This window comes from Balaenoptera musculus, chromosome 1, assembly GCF_009873245.2.
Source record: "Balaenoptera musculus isolate JJ_BM4_2016_0621 chromosome 1, mBalMus1.pri.v3, whole genome shotgun sequence".
Classification (NCBI taxonomy): Eukaryota; Metazoa; Chordata; class Mammalia; order Artiodactyla; family Balaenopteridae; genus Balaenoptera; species Balaenoptera musculus.
In genome coordinates, this window is record NC_045785.1 from 130,208,645 (window position 1) to 130,232,774 (window position 24,130).

General features: G+C 37.9%; 1 protein-coding gene across 7 annotated transcripts in view; it reads left to right on the forward strand.

The window, feature by feature from the left end:
- The window catches only part of RABGAP1L (RAB GTPase activating protein 1 like), a 693,841-nt gene that overhangs the window by 497,627 nt on the left and 172,084 nt on the right, over positions 1–24,130 (forward strand). For all 7 annotated transcript variants that reach the window (XM_036844645.1, XM_036844610.1, XM_036844603.1 and 4 more), the window contains one exon: positions 8,383–8,424. In XM_036844645.1, the coding sequence (XP_036700540.1) occupies positions 8,383–8,424 (42 nt within the window). The remainder of the gene's footprint in view (positions 1–8,382; positions 8,425–24,130) is intronic.

Below are 24,130 nucleotides of genomic sequence, written 5' to 3' on the forward strand. Positions count from 1 at the left end.
TCATACATCTACATCTCTCTCACCTCTCATTTTTTTATTTTAAAAGAAAAGTGGGGGTGTAGGTACAAGAACTCTAACAGAATTCCTACACCTTCTGGCTTCTTGGTGAGTTGGGTCAATGGAAACTCTAGCAGGAGATTGGAGGAAGGAGAGAATCAAGATCAGCTGGTAGTTAGGAATTGGTGAGAGTACTTTGTCCTCATGAAGGGAATCAAAAACACCCCTGCAGCCTGGGATCACTGACTGATAACTGTAGCTAGAAGACAACATAATCCAAGGCACATCATGACTTGAGAGGATTTGAGAACAGAAGGGTGATTGCCAGTGTTCATTGCCAGTAGGGCATCTTTATAGGAACTACAAAGTGCTTTCCAGGTCACACCTCTCCTTTTTATCCAGGGGTGGTATGTTGTCTGTTTACATTTTTATCTCCTATCCTAGTGTGGGAGTCCCTTGGTAGAGGGATGATTTACCCATCCTTGTAAACATACAAGTGCTTGTACATACTAAGCAGTTCTCAGAATGCCTGGTACACAGATTTCATGAATACTTGTCAAAAGCTGTAATTTAATATATTTCTCTTATTTTACATGCCTTGCTTCTGAAAGGTTTATTTAATTCAGATGACACTAACCTCTAAGAATTCTTTCCAGAGTCACTCATAATGAAGGACTCAGACTTTATAGATAAACCTGTTTTCAGTACTTCACTCAAAAGACAAATCCAAGTCAAGCAAAGGTAATCACCCACAACCAGACAGATGCATTCATGTGACATTTACTTTTCATCCCTCTCCATTCTTGAACTCTCCTTCACCACTCTACTTATGAAAAATTAACAAATGATTCTATAACAAAAATGGACAATATATAATACAACTGGGGGAAAGGAAGGGCGGGAATCATCCAAGTTTTGTTATATTTTATGTTATATTAGTGAATTAGTAGTAGACATAAGGGAGGACTTATCCATGAGGGTTTTGAAATTAGGACTTAAAGTGAATTTGTATGCAAGGCTGCTGTGGAAGTCCCTGAAATCTTTTTTTTAAAAGCTCCTTCTTGGTTTTCAGTGCTACAATCCTGACCTCTAGTGGGCATCCAGAAACAAACCAAAAGCCAAAACATCACATCATTTTACTTATTACTCCATCAAAGTCCATCATTTAGTCATCCTAAAAAACTGAACTTGTAAAGTGCTTACAATACGAGAAACACAGAATAAAGTAAAATACATTTTGGCTAACATTTACAGTATTCTTGTTATAGGACCTATATTTAAGAGCAGCCAGTATTTACTTCTTTATATTTGCATGGTAATTATCTGTCACTCTCTTTTTTCTGTGGAAAAAAATGCATTACTTTATAGATCACAGAAGTAAGAAATTTAACAAAGAGAAGCTGAAGGGTTTCTTCTCAGGTTACCTGATGTGCATAACAAACTACGTCAAACCTGAGTGGCTTTAAAACAATGATTTTAGAGCAAGACATAGTGATATTGTGTAGCCTCCTGATATGATGCGCTGACACAACATTGCTTCGTGGTATATGTGCCGAGAATACATAATCTAAGTTTAATCATAAGGAAACATCAGAAAAATCAAATTGAGGGACATTCTACAAAATAACTGGCCAGTACTCTTAAAAAAAGTGTCAAGTTTGTGGAAGACAAAGACTGAAAACCGTCCCAGATGAAAGACTAAGGAGACATGACAACTATTGGATCCTGGACCAGAAAAAAGACATTAGTGGGACATTTGACAAAATTTGAATATTATTTTCTTGGTTTTGATAGTTGTACTGTGGTTATGTAAGATGTTAACATCTGATAAAGCCAGGTGAAGGGTATGCAGAAACTCTTGGTCCTATTTTTGCAAATTTTTTCTAAACCTGAAATTATTTCAGAATGAAAGGGTTTTTAACATTAAAAATAGCTATTTATTTTGTTGACAGTTTCATAAGTCAGGAATTTGAGAAGAATTTAGCTAATGTGCTTCATCTCTGATCTACATGGCATCTGCTGGGGCACCTGAGGCTGGAGGATTCACTTTCAAGATGACATCTTCACTCACATATCTGGTACCCGGGTGATCCTTGCCTCTCCTTCTGTGCATGGCATCTTGTCCTGCAGGTCCCTTCTTCTTTTTTTGGCCTCTTAGAGCATGGGAGTCTAAGTGTAATTGCACTTCTTACATAGTGGCTGGCTTCCAAGAGCAAGCGCTCCGTGAGATAGGACGTGGAAGCTGTCAGTCTCTTATGAGACCTGGGCCCAGAGTACTGGCATAGCTTCACTTCTACCATATTCTGTTGGTCAAAGCAGTAGCACAGTCTTCCCAGATTTAAGAGGAGAGAATCAAGACCCCACCTCTCAATGGGAGAAGTGCCCAAGAATTATGACTATCTTTAATTCATAACAGATATCTCACCAAAATCTCCCTGACTTTGCAGTAGAGGTGGAATCAGTGAAAGAAGGCATGGGTTTTTTTGGGGGTCAGACATACATAAATTCTAGTCTTGCCTTTCCTATTTACTAACAGTGTGATGTCTCCTAACCTCAGTTTCCTCATTTCTAAAATGGTGGCAGTAACACATATGCCATAGAGTTATTGAGAGAATTAGTGAAAAAATATACATTGAAAATGTAAGATGTGGCAGACAATAAATATGTGAACCTAATAATAATCGCTAGCATTTACTGAATACTTAGCAAGTGCTCAGTTCATTTGATATGCTTTTTATATGCTGTCTCATTTATTCATTGCCCCTTCCTCGGGTGACGTGTCCCGTTGTTGGATGGGCCAGAAAGGGCAGCACCTATTTCCTCTAGCTTTATTTGTATTTGCCTGCGAGCCTGCTCCGTTTACCTGGTTTGATAATTATTCACTGCCTTGTTGTTTGGATTTCCATTTCCACATACTACTTATTTCCCTTTTATTTTGATCCCTGAGGACCCAGGTGCTGAAGCACTTCTGGCACTTTTTGACAGTACCTTTTCAGCATTTGTTCTCGGTGCTGTCAGTGCAGTTTTTGACAGCTTCTCGCACAATCTGTCAGCCCCCTGTGAGCCCACGATTGCCTGCTCATCAGAGCCAAAATGTTCAGTGTCTTTGTTTCAGTGCGTGCTCTGCTGTCAGCCTTCCTTTATGCAAGATTGTGGGTGCTCAGTTGTTGGCCTACCCAGGAACACGATGATCTGCACTTGGGAGCAATTATTTAATTTGGGGCAATTACTTGTAGGTGTTCTTCAAAGTGAAGGTTTTGCCAGGCTGTGACTGAATTTTGAAACAGCAGCTTCCCAATCAGTTAAGGAACTACTCCTTCACACACACAAGGCTGATCTCAGTCTCTTGTCACTGGAGGAAGGTGGTGACCCTTTCTTTTCACAGCAAGCTGAGTCTCTATTGCTTCACATCCTGCAAGGAGTCAGCTAATTTTTGTGTGTTTTCAATATGGAGACAAATAATAAAATTTGGTTTTGGTAGAAGTCACCTATTTGTTATCTTTCTCCTCCCTGCTCTCAAAATGTACTTGCCTTTAAATGGGAAGAATCACTTTAATCCTTTAGGAATTAGAGGCCGCATTAAATGATGCCCAACTAAGTGATTCATTCATTCATTCATTTATTCCTTGAGCCATCTTCTCTAACTTAGTGGTTAAGAGTATGAGTTCTAGAGTTATACTGTGTAGGTTTAAATCCACTTAATAGCTGTGTGACCTTGGGAAATTTAATTTGACTTCTCTAAATCTTAATTTTCTTGTGGGTAAAATGGAATTTCAGGTTGTCGTGGGATTAAGTAAGGACATGTTTTTGGTGTAATTAATTTAGATCTTGGCACATAGAAAATATTCAGTGGATGTTGACTCATTTATTATCTTGCACTTGGAGTTAGACTTTGCACTATAAATAAGTAGCCGTAACAATGTATTTACTTGTTGTTTTTACTCTTAATAATTCTGCAAATGCTTTAACCCTTTCAATCCTATTAGGAACACTTATTTACCCCTCAGTAACAATCAAATTGCTACAAATTACATATTCCTGAAGGTGGAAGCATCTTGAAAATATATAACAATTTTTTTCTTTTAAAAATATATCTCAGCTCAATTAGGCAAAAGTTGGACCATGTAAAAGTAGGTGGACAATAAAATAATGGGGAATTTAGTTCACATGGTGGCTTGGAAGAGTGAAAGGTGATTCGCTTATAATTTACTTCATTGTTTGCTAGCAGGCTGAGGACCAAAGCTTGCATTGACATTGTCATCTTAAAAACAACCTATTGGAACTTCCCTGGTGGCACAGTGGTTAAGAATCCGCCTGCCAGTGCAGGGAACAGGGGTTTGAGCCCTGGTATGGGAAGACTCCCACATGCTGTGGAGCAGCTAAGCCCGTGCGCCACAGCTACTGAACCTGCACTCTAGAGCCTGTGAGCCACAACTAATGAGCCTGTGGGCCACAGCTACTGAAGCCCACGTGCCTAGAGCCCCTGCTCTGCAACAAGGGAAGCCACCACAATGAGAAGCCTGTGCACCGCAACAAAGAGTAGCCCCAGCTCACTGCAACTAGAGAAAGCCCACGCGCAGCAACGAAGACCCTATGCAGCCACAAATAAATATACAAATAAATAAGTAAATGTATTAAAAAAAAAAAAGCAACCTATTTGTAGTGCCCAAATGTTGGCCTGAGCAAGGTTACTGTAATTTAATGATACCTCTAATTGTATCCCTAAATGGGAATGTCTTATTTAAAAGAGAAAAATAGATATTTTTAAATATCTGACTAAAGTTGCCTTTTTTATTCTCTTCTTAGGAAATCAGGATACATTTTGTAGTGAAGTAAAGCACTGGGTAGAATAGCAAGTTTTTCCTGATTTCCAACAACTTAGAGGTCTAAAAATACCTTTGTTTGCACAGTCTGGCCACACTATTCTACGTTAGTTGAAGGCTTATGAAGTCTTTACTTTTCTTCATTTTTGTGGATATCTAGGGTTTCATGTAAGCAGGTGCAATAATACTTTATTATTATGAACTTATTTAAAGAGTTTACATATATAAAATTTTCTGATAACTGAAAGTTACCTCTTTAGCTTCCCAAACTTAAAGAAAATCTACTTTTTATTTAAAACACAGACTATGCTCCCTTCAGCACGATGTTTCAAATATAATGTAAGCATTCATTAACATTGCTGAGATTATCACAGTGAACTAATGTTAACTATTGAAGGGCTATTGGCTCCACTAAATAAGCCCAGACAGCTACACATTTTTTTTAAAGTTTATCTTCTGTTTCTATCAGATCTAATATTTTGATTCTGGCAACTGTCTCAACAGGCTCTGTCCCTAACCCCATCTACCACATACTTTGTCTTTTACTTTGCTACTTCTGGTATCTGTAAACTATAAAATCGTATTACCAAACTAATTCTAAGTGTAAATGAAATTAAAATTGAATAAATTTTTTTCCTGGTATTAGCGAGAGCTATTTTGGCTATCTAGAGATTTTTTTTTTTCCTCCAAGTTCTTGTTTGTGTTTTCCATAGCTCAGTTGTCCAATAGTTTGACTTTGAGATCATTGAAAAACAAGGTTTCTTACTGTCATTTGATGGTGATTCTACAAATTGGTCTAGTTAGGTCCATATGGAAAAGAATAAATCCCAGAAAATTTGGGGATAGCTAGTATAGTTCATTCATTTGGTCATCATATAAGCCCTTATTAAGTACATTACACCAGCACTGTGTGGTGAAAACGCCCTTAAACTACACATTAGGAGGCTTGGAGAATGATCCTAGCCTGCTACTACTAAATGCATGTATAACCTTAGGCTACTCAAGTTCATATTCTGAAAAATGGGAATCATAATACAGGTTGTTATGTGGATCACTGAGATTTCACTCTTCCTGTGAAAGCAAGCAGGTGGGGGAAATGTTTGGCAGGGAGGTCGAGAACATAGCAGAGTTGGTTGAACATGGAGTGGAATACCCTGAAGGGGTTTGGGAATGAGAGGGAAGAGTAGGAGACTGGTTTAGGAGAAAGGGCCAGAGCATTTTGAGGATTAGAGAACTAGAGACAAGAGATGTTTACATTGCCAGCAGTGACTAGAAAAACAAGAGCCAGAGACACCGTGGATTTAGTCCTGATGGCGGCTTGATCAGCACTCAGGTTGTGAGGATTCACTGTGCCAAGCCGCTGCGACGTGGGGCTGGAGGATATGTGTAGCAGGACCTGCAAGTGGGCAGCAGCTAGTGCGTGAGGACCCAAATTTAGATGAGGAAAGCAAATTCTGCTGAATTGTAACCCATGTTCTTTTCTTTTTTTAAAAAAAAAAAAACTTGTTTATTTTTGGCTGCATTGGGTCTTGTTGCTGCTCGCGGGCTTTCTCTAGTTGTGGCCAGTGGGGGCTACTTTCGTTGTGGTGCGCGGGCTTCTCATTGCGGTGGGTTCTCTTGTTGCAGAGCACGGGCTCTAGGCACGCGGGCTTCAGTCATTGTGCACGTGGGCTCTTGAGCGCAGGCTCAGTAGTTGTGGTGCATGGGCTTAGTTGCTCCATGGCATGTGGGATCTTCCTGGACCAGGGCTCGAACCTGTGTCCCCTGCATTGGCAGGTGGATTCTTAACCACTGTGCCACCAGGGAAGCCCCTAACCCATGTTCTTTTGATTGTGATCGTGGTCTCCTTTTTTTTCTAATTGTGATCAAAACCAGTCTAGAATCATTGCTTGGAGTGGTGATGCACTCTATGTCAATTTGATTTTGTCTCCTGGCCTGATTATACTTCCTACTACTTTCTGATTCTTAAAGGATTTAACTGAGTGCACCCAAAACCTTCAATCAAAGATTTTGTGTTTATCATTCATCCCTTCTTACTATTATGTCATATGTTTGGTAGTTGAATATGAAAGATTAGCATATTATAACAGGAATGCACTCTTAATTATGAAACTGAGCAGGACCCTCTGGGGCTCCGGGGCACGGAATCCTTTCTGCATTCCACGTTCCTTGTTTGCAGGGAACAGACTGCAGCCTCTGTGACCTTCCTGAGTCCCAAAAGGCAGATTCAAAGAGTTGCTAATCAGAGAAGGGAGAGGACTCAGAGACAAGGGAGGAGCACTAGAGAAGGCCACCTGAGGCCAGATTAAAGAAACCAGAGAAGCCCATCAAGAGATTACCTGAGACCAGGTTAAAGGAGTGTAGGCCTTGCACACACCCTAATCTTATCAGCAACCCCACCCTTGAACTATTGCTGTAAAACTCACCAAATCCTCCCAGCTGGGACACACAGTTTTTCAGGGCAACAGCCCGCTGCGTCCCCCTTTTGCCTGGCAAAGCAAAAAAACTATTGTTTTCTACTTCACCGAAAACTCTGTCTGGGAGATTCAATTCAGCACTGGTGCACAGAAGCCGAGTTTTCGGCATCAGTTACCTAGTCCTAATTCTTGCTTCTGATTTTGGAGGCAGTAAAAGGATGGTTTATTAAAGGTTCTTTGCATAACACATCTGGTACAGCTGTATATCCAGAAGGTAGATAGATTATATTTGTGACCAAACTGAAGAGGGCACATCAAATAGACCCTGGACTTATGGGAGATGTCAGCTCAAATTTGAAAGGTCTTTCTTCTCATGTATGATGACTTGCATGACAAGGAAACAGCATACTCTGTGGCAGCTTTGTTTCTGACTCTGTCATCTTGAGCATTTAAGATTCCTGTCTCTTGACGTTAATATCTCAACATTTCTTCAGAGTCATTGGGCTGAACTCAGAGTCATGATTCAGCCCCAGTATGGCTTCTTAACAAACTATTTAATTTCTTTATTCATGAAGAAATGTTGCTCTGGTTTTCAGGAAAAAAGGGACAAGGGAGTCTAGCAAATAGCCCCTAATTACCACCTTTAGTTGTACACATACTACTTGAAAGCAAGCACTAAAACAAACAACAAAGCAATAAGAACAGTAGTGGAAATCCAGTGTGATGCTTACAATTCCCCTCATACAATCTGTCCCAGTTATCAGAAACACTATTTTTCTTTGTTTTGTTTTGTTCGCCACTGGCAGTTTAACCACATCACACAGATAATACTTACAAATTTCAATTAATAATTTTAGACTTCAGTGTCACTGCCATTTTGATCAAGGAACTTGACTTTTGCAAGTCCTGAGCCAATTTATTGTAAAAACAATAATTTTATGTGAGCATTAATTAAATAGCACCTAAAAGTTATAATAAGCCTCTCAGAGAAGAAAAAATACCTTTAAAAATCTCATGTTTAATTATTATTGTATGTGAAAATGAAAACAGATTTTACTAATGATGTATGGAAGTCTTGGGAAAATACTTAATAAAATAGTGATAGATGTGACAGTATTGATTTTGACTCTCTTTTTCTGTTTCAGGGTTTGAACATAATCTTTCATGTAGCCTTGGCTCTCCTAAAGGTAAGTCTGTTTTTATGTTTAAGTTACCAAACTGTCTTACCTCTCTGCCCTTGGAACTGGGCATCATTCAATTTACAGCCTTTGACTCATTCTAGATTCTTGAAAGAAAGAAAAAAAACGACTTCTCTGAGTAACTCTGATCCTCTCTCCTTCCCCCATCCTTTTTTGTTGTTGTTTATTTCAAGTTTGGTTTTCTTATAATCCATTTAATCTTGCTATCACAGCGCTTTTTCTAGTAAGATAAAAATATTTCCATTCATTCAAGTTGTATGATATGAGAAAAAAACCTGTTTTCTGTCAAAATAATGCCAGCTTTCTTCTTAAAATACTTATCATAATAACATCCCTAAAGGTACCTAAACATATAATTGAATTATTAGAAAGCTTCTGTAATACACTGACTAAAAAAGAAACTGCTACATTTCAATTTGCAGTTCTTTCTCTGATAGCTAGAAATTTATAAGACATGTTAGATTTCAATTATAATTACCTTGTTGGATTTTATATCAACATATCAATGCAGCTTTAAAAGTGTGGAAACAGCAACACATTTGCTGCAGAGTTGATGAAAATAACCTGGTTGGTTTTTGTCCTTCAGTTAAAGATGAAGTTCTGTTATTGAAGGTGATAATTGCCTTGTTTATAAAAAGATGCAGGCTCACCCTTTTCCCAGTAAAATGTAATGGTTAAAATTGCAGACACTGGACTCAGACAGATTTGGTTCTAATATCAGCTCTAGTGTATGACTTTGGGCAAATTACTCCTAGTACTCAGACCCTGAATTTTGAGATAATAATGAAAACTAATTTATAGGATTGCTAAACGATATGATACATAAAATTCTCTTAACATAATGTCTGGAAAATTGTATCGCCTAATAAATGGTAGCTGTCATTATTGTGATTACTATTATATTGATGAAGTAATTCAGAATTTGTTACTGGATTCCCTATAATTCTTCCAGATTTCCCAAAAGATAATAACTTGAATCTTCAGAGAAGCTCTTGATATTTTAGGAGAGCTTCCATACTTTTTTTTTTAAAAAGAAATCTCCATTTTAATTTTTATTTATTAATTTATTTATTTCTGGCTGTGTTGGGTCTTCGTTTCTGTGCGAGGGCTTTCTCTAGTTGCGGCAAGTGGGGGGGGTCACTCTTCATCACGGTGCGCGGGCCTCTCACTATCGCGGCCCCTCTTGTTGCGGAGCACAGGCTCCAGATGCGCAGGCTCAGTAGTTGTGGCTCACGGGCCTAGTTGCTCCGCGGTATGTGGGATCCTCCCAGACCAGGGCCCGAACCCGTGTCCCCTGCATTGGCAGGCAGACTCTCAACCACTGCGCCACCAGGGAAGCCCGAGCTTCCGTCCTCAACCATTAAATACCTTGATTCAAAACAAAGGCATCACATAATATAAGCCCTATGCAACTCAAGATGTGGGCTGCTGCTCCTCATCTCTTATTCTGTCAAACATTTGTTTTTTATGAAGTTCGTAAACTGTACTTCAAATTTTTCATTAAATCATTTTGAGTTTAGATATGAACAGTTCATGTGACAAAGTTACTTCAGAAGTTAAGGAAAATATTTTAAATATTTTCAATAAAGTAACAAGTGTCTTTGCGTATATCTTTCAATGAAATCATGGATCTCTACCTCATTTTTTTTTCTTGTCATTAAAACAAATCAAAACCAAAAGATGTTTTCTGCAGAGGGCTGGAATAAGACTTTTAGACTGCCTAAGCAGTGAAAGTATTATGTGATTAAGACTAAAAACAATATTAAACCATAAAGTAAGTATAAGGAAGTCCAACAAAGTTTTGATTTTTCCTATCATGTCTAATTTTTTTTGTTTCAGATATTACATCTTTCCCAAAATGCCTTTTCTCATTTTTAATGACCTTTCTTTACTAGTGCTCTTAGCCCGTGCTTAGTCTGTCTTTTGAGGGTAACCCAGGACTTCGCCTCTGGATATCAGACCTGTACTCTGTGTCAGCCTAATAATTTATTCATCTGGTAAATTATCCCCCTGGTTGACAGGTTTTGGGGCTTGATTGTATTGTTTTCATTTATTTATGGCCATGTTAACCCAGACATGGCCTGTGCAGGGGACATTCTCTGGCCACTGGGCAGAAAGGCTTTTGTATCTTCTCTAGCAATGCATGGATACTCATCTAATATCATCCTGGAGAATGTCTAGTTAGAGAAGATAAAAAGGAGAGCTTTCCCATTACTATAGGTTTATATTTATCTCTCTTCCTTGTTTGAATCCTGGACCTGACCTCACATAGAGACAGTACATATATAGGCTGCACTGAAGTGTACTTAATTAATCTGGTTGCCCCACCTAGAAAAAGAATACTCCAAACACATTTGACAGTGACTAACTTTTAGCTTCTAATCTATCAGATAAAAGAATATAAACTTGTTTATATCAGAATAACACAATTAGGGATAGTTCAAAGTGCTTATGAACCCAGCCTAACTAATTTTCAGTATAGCTGCAGAGGGCCTTTAGATTTCTCTGTATTTCTTGTGATGAGGGGAATCAGAAAGGGAAATAACATTACTTGAGCACTTACTGTGCGCTAAGTGTTAACGTAGGTTATCTCATTAGCACACATCAAATGTGTTATTTGTAGGAGAATCATGAACTGTGTTAGAGAAAACGATCTAATTCTCTCCCTCAGTTGATTATTGAGGGAGCCAAGGCCCCAGATTGTCTAAAAGCTTTTGGCTTAGAAAAGGCAAAGCTGAATTTATAATTTTAAACAGCATAAACATAGGTAAATGTCTCTGTTGCTCAGTATGGTTTATAGACACCTACTTTCTGAATGGGAGCTACTTCCTTTTGGGTTAGAAACAGTCTACCAGGCAGCTAGAAAGCTATTGAGCTAAAAGAATGATTCGCTCCAGTAGGTAGCATCATTAAATCATTTAGGATGTTGGCAGTGTCCACTAGGTAGGTTGGATATATTCCTAAAAATCTAATTCACTTATTATATGAAACATTCAGTAGTCATAGCATAGTACATTATAATAGATTGGAGATGATCAGTCAGAATTAATCTTAGCCACTTCATGTTGGCAGAGAAAATTTCCAATCAGGATAGGCTCTTTGCTTTCCAACAATGATTAAGAAGTAAATGACAGAATGTTTTTCTCTCCCCCACCCCCAAGCTCATTTTGTGTCTTACATGTGCTGGGATTGACATACACACACTACTATATATAAAATAGATCACTAATAAGTACCTACGATATAGCACAGGGAACTCTACTCAATATTCTGTAATAACCTATAAGGGAAAGGAATCTAAAAAAAGAGTGGATATATGTATATGTACAACTGATTCACTTTGATGTACACCTGAAACTAACACAACATTGTAAATCAACTATACTCCAATAGAAAAAAAGAAAAGGCCAATCATAACCCTACCCCAGAGGTAACCATAATAAAAATTGGGTATAAAATCTTTCTCCCATGCTTTAGTCTATTGAATATGTAAGCATGCATTACCTACCTACATATACACATATATGTATATATAAACAAATATGTTTTAATATGGCTTTGAGGGTTACAGATAAGAAGATGGGGAGGTAGTGGGTAAATCTAAAAGAACAATGTGAAAGGATGAACATATTTATTTTCTTTAAAAAAATGCTGTTGAACAAGACTGTTTTTCATTTAATAATATATTATGCATATCTTTCCTTGTCACTTCACACATGTAGTGGTTAAAATCATGGATGCTGGAGCCAGACTGGTTGAGTTTAAATCCCATCTCACACAATTTATCCGGTGATCTTAGGTAAATTACAGTTTCTCCATCTTTAAAATGGGGAGGTTAGTAATGCCTGTCCCATAAGATTGTTGTTCAGGTTTAATGAGTTAATATACAGCTGGTGCCTGTAACTTAGTAAGCACTACAGTGCACCCAGGTGCTATTATTACACATAGAACTTGCTTAGCCTTTTAAATGGCTGCTTATTTTTCTGTTGTATGTATCATAATTTATTTAACCATTTTATATTTAATTTTTATGGACATTAAAGTTGTTTCCAGAGTTTCCTGTTAAACAAAACTGTAACAAACATCCTTAAACATCTATCTTTGCATACTTATCTAATAATATCTTCAGGATAAATTCCTAGGAGTGTAATTGCTAGGTCAAACTATAATCACCTTTTAATTTTTGATGCATATTGCAAAATTGCTTTCTGTTAGCAACCATACTCTTGAAAAAACAATATTTCTAAATATGCACTTTTATGGACCCTGAAAGCAAGTTTTAAAACAAAGCAGCTTAAAAAGTAATTATTAATAATAATTTGTTTCGTTGTAAACAAGTGAAACTCCTCAGACAATTTTGAAGACTCCAATGTTATGTTCTTTTGTTTAGAAACATCTAGTTTTTTTAAGGAAGTCAGTTGATCCTGGCTAAATTTTAGAAGAATGAGCCTTAGCTTGGAGTGGCTTTATGTATTATGTGAAATTTCTTAAGTATATATCTTTGATGTTTTTGGCTTTTCAACCCTCTCCACTATGGTGTGTTTCCTTATCATTCTACTGAAGCGTTTTTGGTCGTCACTAATGAAATCTAGTAGACATCTTTCCATTTTTATCTAACTTGATCTCTCACCAGTTATCAAAGCAGCATGACATAGCACTTCCTTTTCTCCTCCTCCCCCTCTTCCTCCTGAGGTCAAATCCCATCTCTGACAATTTATCCAGTGATCTTAGGGAACTTACAGTTTACCCATCTTTAAAATGGGGATATTAGTAATACCTATCACGTAGGATTGTTGTTAGAGTTTAATGAGTTAATATATGATTGGTGCCTGTAACTTAGTAAGTACTACAGTGCACGCAGGTGCTATTATTACACGTAGAGCTTCTCCTCTTCCTCCTCCTCCTCCTTTCCCTCTCCCTCTCCTCCCCCTCCCTATTCTTCTCCTTCTCTCCTTCTCTCCTTCTTACATTCTCCTTTGGCTTCTTATTTTTTATCTCCCTCTCTACTTCTTCTCATTTTCCTTTACTCACTCCTTTTTTTGTCCCTAGTCATCAATTTGGAGTTCCATAGACCTTCAGCCTTTATTCTGTTAATGTTACACATCACGTTGATTGATTTGCGGGTGTTAAACCACCCTTGCGTCCTTGGGATAAATCCTACTTGATCATGGTGTATGTTTTTTTTAATGTACTGTTGAATTTGGTTTGCTAATATTTATTTATTTATTTAGTTGCACTGGGTCTTAGTTGCAGCAGGCAGCCTCCTTAGTTGTACCTCGTGGGCTCCTTAGTTGTGGCACATGGGCTTCTTTTAGTTGCAGCAGGCGGGGTCCTTAGTTGCAGCTCTAGGGCTCCTTAGTTGCGGCTCACCTGCTCCTTAGTTGTGGCAGGAGGGCTTCTTAGTTACAGCTCACAGGCTCCTTAGTTGCGGCATGTGAACTCTTAGTTGCAGTATGCATGTGGGATCTAGTTCCCTGACCAGGGATCGAACCCGGGCCCCCTGCATTGGGAGCACGGAGCCTTATCCACTGCACCACCAGGGAAGTCCCTGCTAATATATTTTGTTGAGGATTTTTGTATCCATGTTCATCAGCGATATTAGCCTAATATTTTCCTTTTTGTAGTGTCTTTGTCTGGCTTGGTATTAGGGAAATGCTGGCATCCTAAAGTGAGTTTGAAAGAGTTCCTTCCTCTTCAGTTTTTTGGAATAATTTGAGAAAAATAGGTATCAACTCTTCTTTAAATGTTTGGTAGAATTCACCTGTGAAACCTTCTGGATGTGGACTTTTTTTTGTTGAGGGTTTTTTGATTATGGATTCAATTTCATTACTAGTAATCAGTCTGTTCAGATTTTCTGTTTCTTCATGATTCAGTCTTGGAGGATTGTATGTTTTTAGGAATTTGTCCATTTCTTGTAGGTTGTCTAATTTGTTGGTGTATAATTATTCATAGTATTCTCTTATGATCCTTTGTACTTCTGTGATATTGGTAGTAATTTTTCCTCTTTCATTTCTGATTTTATTTATTTGGGCCCTCCTCCTTTTTTCTTGATGAGTCTGGCTGAAGGTTTATTGATTTTGTTTATCTTTCTAAAGAACCAGCTTTTAGTTTTATTGATCTTTTCTATTTTTTTTTTTTTTTGGTCTCTATTTCATTTATTTCTCTTCTGGTTTTTATTATTTACTTCCTTCTACTAACTTTTGGCCGTGTTTGTTCTTCTTTTTCTATTTCCTTTAAATGTAAAGTTAGGCTTTTTCAGTTAAAATTTTTCTTGTTTCTTGAAGTACGCCTGTATTGCTGTGAACTTCCCTCCTAGAACTGCTTTTGCTGCGTCTGAAAGATTTTGGAACATCGTGTTTCCGTTTCTGTTTGTCTCAAGGTTTTTAAAAATTTCCTCTTTGATTTCCTTATTGACACATTGGTTGTTTAATAGCATGTTGTTTGGTCTCCATGTGTTTGTGTCTTTTCCAGTTTTCTTATAATTAATTTCTGGTTTCGTATCATTGTGGTTGGAAGAGATTCTTGATAAGATTTTAATCTTCTTAAATGTATCGAGACTTGTTTTGTGGCCTAACGTGTGATCTATCCTGGAGAATGATTCGTGTGCACTTGAAAAGAATGCATTGTGCTGTTTTTGGATGAAATATGCTGTATATCTCTATTAAGTCCCTTGATCATTTAAAGCCAGTATTCCCTTATTTATTTTCTGTCTGGATGCTCTACTCATTCATGTAAGTGGCGTAATTGAAGTCCCCTACTATAATTGTATTGCTCTCTATTTCTCTCTTTATTTCTATTAATATTTACTTTATATTGGGTTGGCCAAAAAATTCATTTGGGTTTTCGTAAGGTGTTATGGAAGAACCCAAATGAACTTTTTGGCCAACCCAATATATTTAGGTGCTCCTATGTTGGGTGTATTAATTCTTGCAAATGTTATATCCTCTTGTTGGATTGACCCCTTTATCATTATGTAATGTCCTTCTTTGTCTCTTGTTACAGTTTTCGTTTTAAAGTTCATTTTTCTGATATAAATGTTGATATCCCAGCTTCTTTCTTTTTGTTTTCAATTGTATGGTATATCTTTTTCTATCCCTTCACTTTCAGTCTGCAACTGCCTTTAGATTGAAGTGAGTCTCTTGTAGGCAGCATATAGGTCTTATTTTTTTAACCATTCAGCTATTCTGTGTCTTTTGTTTGGAGAATTTAGTCCATTTATGTTTAAAGTAATTTTTGATAAGTATATACTTATTGTCATTTTGTTAATTTTTTTCTGGCTGTTTTTGTAGCTCCTCTCTGTTCCTTTCTTCTTCTCTTCCTCTCTTCCCTTGTGTTTTGATTGTTTTCTTTAGTATTATATTTAGATCCCTTTCTCATTTTTTTCTGTGTATTTACTATAAGTTTTTTCTTTGTGGTTACTGTGGGGTTTACATGTAACATCCTATGCATGTACAGTCACTGCATTTCATATTTTTGATGACACATTTTACATCTTTTTAGTTTATGTATCTCTTACTTATTGTATTTTTAATTAATTTTAATAATTTTGTCTAACCCTTCATATATGCTTTGTAAGTGATTAATCCACTACCTTTAGTATTTGTTTACCTTTTTTGGTATGATTTTTACTTTCATATGTTTTCATTATTAATTAGTGCCTTTCCTTTTTAGTTTAGGGAAGTCCCTTTAATATTTCTTATAAGGCCAATTTAGTGGTGACGAACTCCTTTAGCTTTTGCTTATCTGGAAAACTCTTAATCTCTCCTTAAATTCTGAACAATAACTTTGCCAGATAGAGAATTCTTGGTTGGCAGGGGTTTTTTTCTTTCAGCATTTTGAATATGTCATGCCACTCTTTTCTGGCCTGTTAAGTTTCTGCTGAAAAAAATCTGCTGATAGCCTTATGGGGTTTCCCTTGTAAGTAATAAGTTGCTTTTCTCTTGCTGGTTTTAAGAGTCTCTATCCTTAACTTTTACCATTTTCATTATAATGTGTCTCAGTGTGTTTCTCTTTGGATTCATCCTATTTGGAACTTTCTGGGCTTCCTGGACCTGGATGTCTTTTTCCTTCCCCAAATTAGGGAAATTTTCACCCGTTATTTCTTCGAATAGTTTTTCTGGCTTTTTCTTTTTCTCCTATCCTCTTGAGACCCCTATCACTTAAATGTTATTTCACTTGATCTTGTCCCAGAGGTCCCTTAATGTTTCCTCACTTTTTTAAAAAATTAATTAATTTATTTATTTTTGGCTGTGTTGGGTCTTCGTTGCTGTGCACAGGCTTTCTCTAGTTGCAGCGAGTGAGGGCCACCCTTCATTGCAGTGCACGTGCTTCTCATTGCGGTGGCTTCTCTTGTTGTGGAGCACAGGCTTTAGGCATGCAGGCTTCAGTAGTTGTGGCACGAGGGCTCAGTAGTTGTGGCTTGCAGGCTCTAGAGCACAGGCTCAGTAGTTGTGGGGCACGGGCTTAGTTGCTCTGCAGCATGTGGGATCTTCCCGGACCAGGGCTTGAACCCGTGTCCCCTGCATTGGCAGGCGGATTCTTAACCACTGCGCCACCAGGGAAGTCCCTTCCTCAGTCTTCAAAATTCTTTTTTCAGTTTGCTGCTCTGTCTGGGTGTTTCCCATTGCTTTGTCTTTCAGCTCACTGATTTGTGCTTGTATTTCATTCATTCTGCTGTTGAACCCTTCTAGTGTATTTTTCAGTTTAGTATAATTTCTGTTTGATTCTTTCTTATATTTTCTATATATTTGTTGAAGTTCTGTCTGTGTTCTTCCATTCTTCTCCTGAGATCAGTGAGCATCGTTATGATCATTATTTTGAACTCTTTATTAGGTAGATTGCTTATCTCCATTTCATTAAGGTCTTTTTTTCTGGGGATTTGCCATGTTCTTTGGTTTGGAACATATTCCTCCATCTCCTCATTTTGCCTCTCTGTGTTTGTCTCTATGTATTAGGGAAAATGCCTATCTCCCTCCGTCTTGAAGGAGTGGTCTTTGGTAGGAGCTGTTCCTTATGGCCAAGAAGCACAATCTCCGCTGGCCACCAGAACCAGGCCCTCTATGGGTATCTGTCACGTGGGCTACATGCACCTGCTGCTTGGAATAGGGCTGAGACTGCTGTGAGGGGAGGGTGGGGCTCCAGGTGCTCACCTGCTCAATTGTGGCCCATCTGCTGCACAGGGAGAGTGGGGCTCAGGGCCCTGGCCCAGCCTGGTTTCTGCTGGGCTGCTATGCAGGGAGGGCAGGACTCAGGGTGCTCACCTGTCCCAGCTCTGTGTGGAGTGGGAAAGGTTAAGAGCACTCACCCAACCAGTTGTGACTCATTTGCTGTGTAAGGGGGGCAAGGCTTAGGGTGCTCACCCAGCCCAGTTGCACCTCTGTAACTTCTGTGCTAAGGTGGGACTTGGGAAGCTTTACTGTACTGGTTGTGGCTCAGTCTCTGCACAGGTTGGGTGGGGCTCAGGACACCCACCCAGGCTGGTTGCCTCTAGGCTACTGCATGGGGAGGGTGGGGCTCAGGACACTTGCCTGGACCAGTTGTGACCCAGCTGCTGCACGGGGAGGGCAGGGCTCAGGGTGCTCCAGAGCAAAGTTGAATAAAAGTGGAAAGAGCCTGCATCTTTGTCTTGTTCTTGATCTCATTTACTTTCTTTCAGAAAAGTTTTATTACTTAGATCTCCATTTCTGGACTACCACTACCACTACTATCACCACCACCTTTTTCTGCCACATGTGGTAGTAGTTCAACCATATTAGGGTGATGAACAAATTATTTGCTAAAGATCAAAATTGCCATGTGTAAGGAGTAGTAAAGCTCTTCCCCTTATTCTGGAGAAACCTTCATTGTACTCTTATATGTGATTCTTGTGTTTGTCATCACTGTGATTCAGACTAGATTTATAAGAAACTCCAGTACTTTTTTTTTCAGCTATATTGAAATATAATTGACTTTTTTGCAGATTTTATTATTTTTAAAAGAAGAAGCTTTGTGTATGTCTGGGCTTATGTAATCTACTTGCTTAATTAAAAAACTTTTTTCTCAGAGATTATTCATTTGTCCCTGCCTACGCTGTTTACTTCAGTATTCAGCTTTTAGAAATAAATAATTTCACATTACATGAGAAATAGAAAATATATTTGTGTTACAATACCTTTTTTTTCCAGTTCAGCTTGTGTGATTCTGATTTGTATATCAAATAGAATCCAAATGCTTAACTGAAACATCTCTTTCCTTAAATAAACTTCCCTCATATCAGTAGCTTGCTACTACAAGTTTTTATGTCACTGAACCTTCTTTCCAGAAATCTGTCTGGAATTCCATTGGAGAAATAACCATTCATATTTCTTATTTTGGCCCCCTTCAAAAGCTTCCAGTTTACCCTGCTGTCAGTAGCCTGGAAGCTCTGTCATAAGCCATGCCCTGTGTGTCCTATCCTGCTTCCTTGTCCAGTGCCCCTTCTACAGCTAAAATAACCTCCTACCATTCCTTTTTAGGACTTCCTTGTTTTCTCACCTTTAATAACCTGTTATTTTGTAATCTTCCACTTGCTATCTACCAACTCATCTTCCATTCCCTATTCAGAACTCTCCTAGGACACATGAAATGCACTGTATACTAATAACATTTGTTCATTTATTTGTTCATTCAGCAAATGACTTTTGAGCACCTATTGTGAGCCAGACACTGTGCTTAATGATATGGATACAACAGAAGACACATAGTCCCTTTTCTTAAGTTGTTTGAAGTAGTATCTGACAGTCCTCTTAATGCATGTGAACAAATAAAATCTCTTTTTCTCACTTCCCTTCTCCTCCCTCAAAAAAAAAAAAATCTTCCCACCAATCTACAGGAAGAGACTGTCCCAATTTATTTTAGTTATGTCACAGTATTGCAAGTCCCTACAGCAGTATAACTCAAAGTGATTCTTAACCGTTAGTATCCTCCAGAATCACCCAAGGAATTCCCAAGGAATTTGTTTAAATTGAACATTTCTGAATGCCTCCTCTCACCCATCCCTCACCCTCAAGATCTGATGCAGGCAGTTCCGGAACCACAAGGGTAGGAATACTCATGAGTTACATAGAGCAGGAATTCTCAGTCTTTTTTTTTTTTTTTTTAAATAAATTTATTTATTTATTTATTTATTTTTGGCTGTGTTGGGTCTTCGTTTCGTGCGAGGGCTTCCCCAGTTGCGGCAAGTGGGGGCCACTCTTCATCGCGGTGCGCGGGCCTCTCACTGTCGCGGCCTCTCCCGTTGCGGAGCACAGGCTCCAGATGCGCAGGCTCAGTGGTTGTGGCTCAGGGGCCTAGCCGCTCCGTGGCATGTGGGATCTTCCCAGACCGGGGCACGAACCCGTGTCCCCTGCATTGGCAGGCAGATTCCTAACCACTGCGCCACCAGGGAAGCCCCTCAGTCTTAACTCTACATCAGAATCTCCTGTATATTAGAGTTAGCTTTAAACATTTTCTGATTCTGAGTTGTACAGAACAATTTCATTTGAATATCTAGGTGGGACCCAAGTATCACTATTTTTAAAAACTCCCCAAGTGATCCCAGTGTGCAGCTAAGCATCTACTACACTGTGATCAAACATTCAAAATTAAATTATCTAAACAAAGTGGTAGTGAGGGAACAAGGAGAAGAAAACACATGTGCAATTAGAGGAAGCATTCAGTCACACTTAGAAAATGGATGGTCCTTATTTTCATTATTAGCAATTGCTAATGTGTCTGTTTTGTCTCTGTGCTCCTTCATCTCAATGCCCATTTTTTAGGATTGTAGCAATTGCTTAGTGGGGCCTTGAGGTTCCTGAGGAGTATATTAAGGGGAGCCCCTTTAAAATGGAGACAAAAGAAGTACCTGGGTTGAGGTGTGGATTGTGATTCAGCTAATTCATGTTGGGTTACCAAGGGTTGCTTTAACCAGAAAACCTAATTTATAAAGCATAGCTCATCCACTATTAGTATCTTCAAACCAGGAAAAGAGTCTTAATAGAGAACCCCAAAATTCTAAAATTGGGCCTTGTTCATATATCTAGAGAAGACCATAATTTGAAAAGATACATGTACCCCAGTGTTCATTTCAGCACTATTTGCAATAGCCAAGACATGGAAGCAACCTAAGTGTCTGTCAGCAGTTGGATGGATAAAGAAAATGTTGTGTGCATACACACACACACACACACACACACACGCATATATATATAATATATACACAATGGAATATTACTCAGCCATAAAAAGAATGAAATAATGCCCTTTGCAGCAACATGGATGGACTTAGAGATTATGGTACTAAGTGAATCAAGTCAGAGAAAGACAAATATCATATATCACTTATATGTGAAATCTAAAAAAATGATACAAATAAACTTATTTACAAAACAGATAGGCTCACAGACATAGAAAACAAACTTATGGTTACCAAAGGAGAAAGTGGGAGGGAGAGATAAATTAGGAGTTTGGGATTAAAATACATACACTACTATATATAAAATAGATAACCAACAAGGACCTACTGTATAGCACAGGGAACTATACTCAATATCTTGTAATAACCTATAATGGAAGAGAATGTTAAAAAAGAACATATATATATTTATATATATATGTATAACTGTATCACTTTGCTATATATCTGAAACTAACACAACATTGTAAATAAACTATATTTCAGTAAAAATTTTTTAAAAATAGAATCAAAAATGACCAATAAACATTAAAAAAGTAGGGAGTACCTGAGAACTCTGTGATGTAACCCATAAATAAAATAAAATAAAATAGGGCCTTGTTTATTTGAGAGAGTAAAAAGTCAGTTATTATTCAGCACTGTGCTGGCTGGTTAAGTATTCCTTTGACCTTTCAAAGTATAATTCCCCTTTTCCTTTCTGTTGACATCGGAAAGAAGGATCAATTCATGTTCCAGAGATTCTCTCCCTGCAGGACCATATTTGAATACCATACAGGGTTAAAAAACAAGAAGTGAAGAGCAAAACACCTTGAAAATAGACAATGGATTTTAGTTCTCCCTAGTCTTTGATTCACCAACTTGGGTAAAAAAATTTTTGTTTCTGAGCTTGAAGATGGTGATCTGTGACAGACTGAAATTAGGACTGTAGTTTCTGCAGCTGTCATGCAGGTTACAAAATTAGAAGGCTAAAGAACTGAAAAAATGAAGCAAGCCATAAACGTTCTTTTGAATTTGCAATGGGTTTTGTGCCTTCAGTTAGTTTTGTAACTTACATGAAGGAATGCCTGTTGCCCTGTTGGTGGCAGCAAAACACTACTCCTTTGGAAAGCTAGTAGTCCTGCACTCCAATTCTGTGACATTGGTACTCCTTTATATTGGTTTCCCCTTCCAACATAATTTGTCGTGTGAATATTTAGTTTGTTTTCAACTTTTCTCTGTTGTATGTTTAGTTTGAGGATAGGTTTGTTTTAGGATGCTATCCAGAAAACGCTAAAACTACCAACACACACAAGTTTGAGCTTCTAACTAGTGCAAGATATTCAAGGAATTTTAAAGTTTTAAAGTTCCAGAAATCATACATTTTATGGATTAGGGATTTATATCAGAAAATATATATATATCATCATAGTACTATGTGTGTATTATGTAACACTACTAATTTGTTGAAGTGATTTCTCATTGTTTATTTCTCATGAGACAATCCAAAATGCCAGGAAGGGAGAATGGTTGACTAAACATGCCAGTTCCAAGTTGTCAGTAATTAATATGAACTTAATGTATCCTAGGAAATACGGGGTCACTTGACAGAAATAAGAACAATAAAATTCAGTGTCCCCCTATGAGTACTCTTAGCACAAACACTCAAGCTTTCTTCTCTTTTACTTAAAAAAAATCCCTCTCCATCTTCCTCTGATATTCTCCTATCTTTAATGAAGGTATGCTCTGCCTTCATTCCAAAGCTAACTTCCCACTTGCATTCTTGATGCCAACTTTCCTGCCTCCTTTTGGAGAAGCCTGTGATGGTTGGTTAGGTCACATATCCCGCAGATGTTCAGTGAGTGCCTACTATTGACAGGTCCAGGGTCAGGTGTGGGAGCATCCCGAGATGACAGTGTGTGTCCTCAAGTTGTCCTGAGTGTAATGGAGAAGGCAGACACGTAGACACTTATAATCCAGCCTGATTGCCCTGGGGTTTTAAAAGGGAGCTTCAGGAGCCTAAAGGCAGGGCAACCATATTCGTTCTGGCGGACCCAGGAAAGATTTTTCAAAGATGACTGAACTTTGAGGAGAGCATTTTAGGCAGCGTGAACAGCATGCAAAAGAGGCATGCAGAGGAAAGGCTGAGACAAGTCCTTTGCTGTGGTGCATTTGAAGGTGATACATGAGATGAGGTTCCGAAGGGCTTTGATTACATTTCTGCCACCAATTTAATGTGGGGTCTTAATCAAATCATCTCACCTTTCTAACACATAATTTCCTTATTTACAAATAAGGGGATAGGAAAATATGGTTTCTAAGGCTCTAAATTTCTGTCTTGCTGACTGCCAATCTTTGTTATATGTATGTATACGTGTGAGTGTGTATAAATGTATGTGTATATACCCATATATATGTATATACACATACACACAATATATATGCTATACACAACCATCTCAGTCCTTTAATGAATAGATAAGAATTATCTTATAATTATCACATTTGTTGTATAACTTCTTGGCTGAAGTTTATCTTTGTCTCTCTTACAAAAAGAGTTTTCAGAGCAATATAATAAAATTAGATGGGAAAGAATAATCAATCTGTTATAATTAAAAATGCATACCAGCAAATTGCTTATAGTCTCACTTAAAAGCCCCTTTTAGCAACATTCTTGAATGTGAACAACCCATTTGTTCTAAACTAGTAAAATTTTGTTGTGTACATGTGTGTATGTGAGGGTTTGTGTTTAGTGTACGCTCCTCTGTATTACCATTATTCTTACCAGGTGTTTCCAGACACCCAAGGAATATGTTGGATCCATATAAAAAAAATGTAACGACTATCATCAATAATTCTGTAATCGTGCAACATTTATCATTTGTGATGAACTCAAATGCATTTTAAAAATAAATAATAAATAAAATTAATTATAACACAGTCATCATTTGTAAAGCACTTAAAATGTGCCTGATGCTGTACTTTTAAACTAATCTTCATGACCTTTAGTTTTTTCTTTTTTTAAAAAATTATAGTAAAATATACATAACACAAAATTGGCTATTTTTACTGTTTCTAAACATATAGTTCAGTGACATTAATATATTCACATTGTTGTTCAATGGTCATTACCATCCATCTCCAGAGCTTTTTCATCTTCCCAAGTTGTAACTCTGAGCCCATTAAATAATTACTCCCTCTTTCCCCCACCCCCAGCACCTAGCAGCCACCATTCTACTTTGTGCCTCTATGAATTTGGCTACTTTAGGTACCCCATATAAGTAGAATTATACAGTATATGTCCTCTTGTAACTGGCTTATTTCACTTACCATAATGTATGACCTTTCATTTTAACAGTAATCTTATAAAGATTGTTACGAGTCAATATCCTCATTTACAGATGAGGAAACAAAGGCTTTGAGAAGTTGAATAACTTGGCTAAAGTCATTCCTTTAGGTGAGTGACACACTGGCCTCAGAATTGGGCCTGTCTTACTGTAGAACCAATGTTCTTAACCACTAAACTGT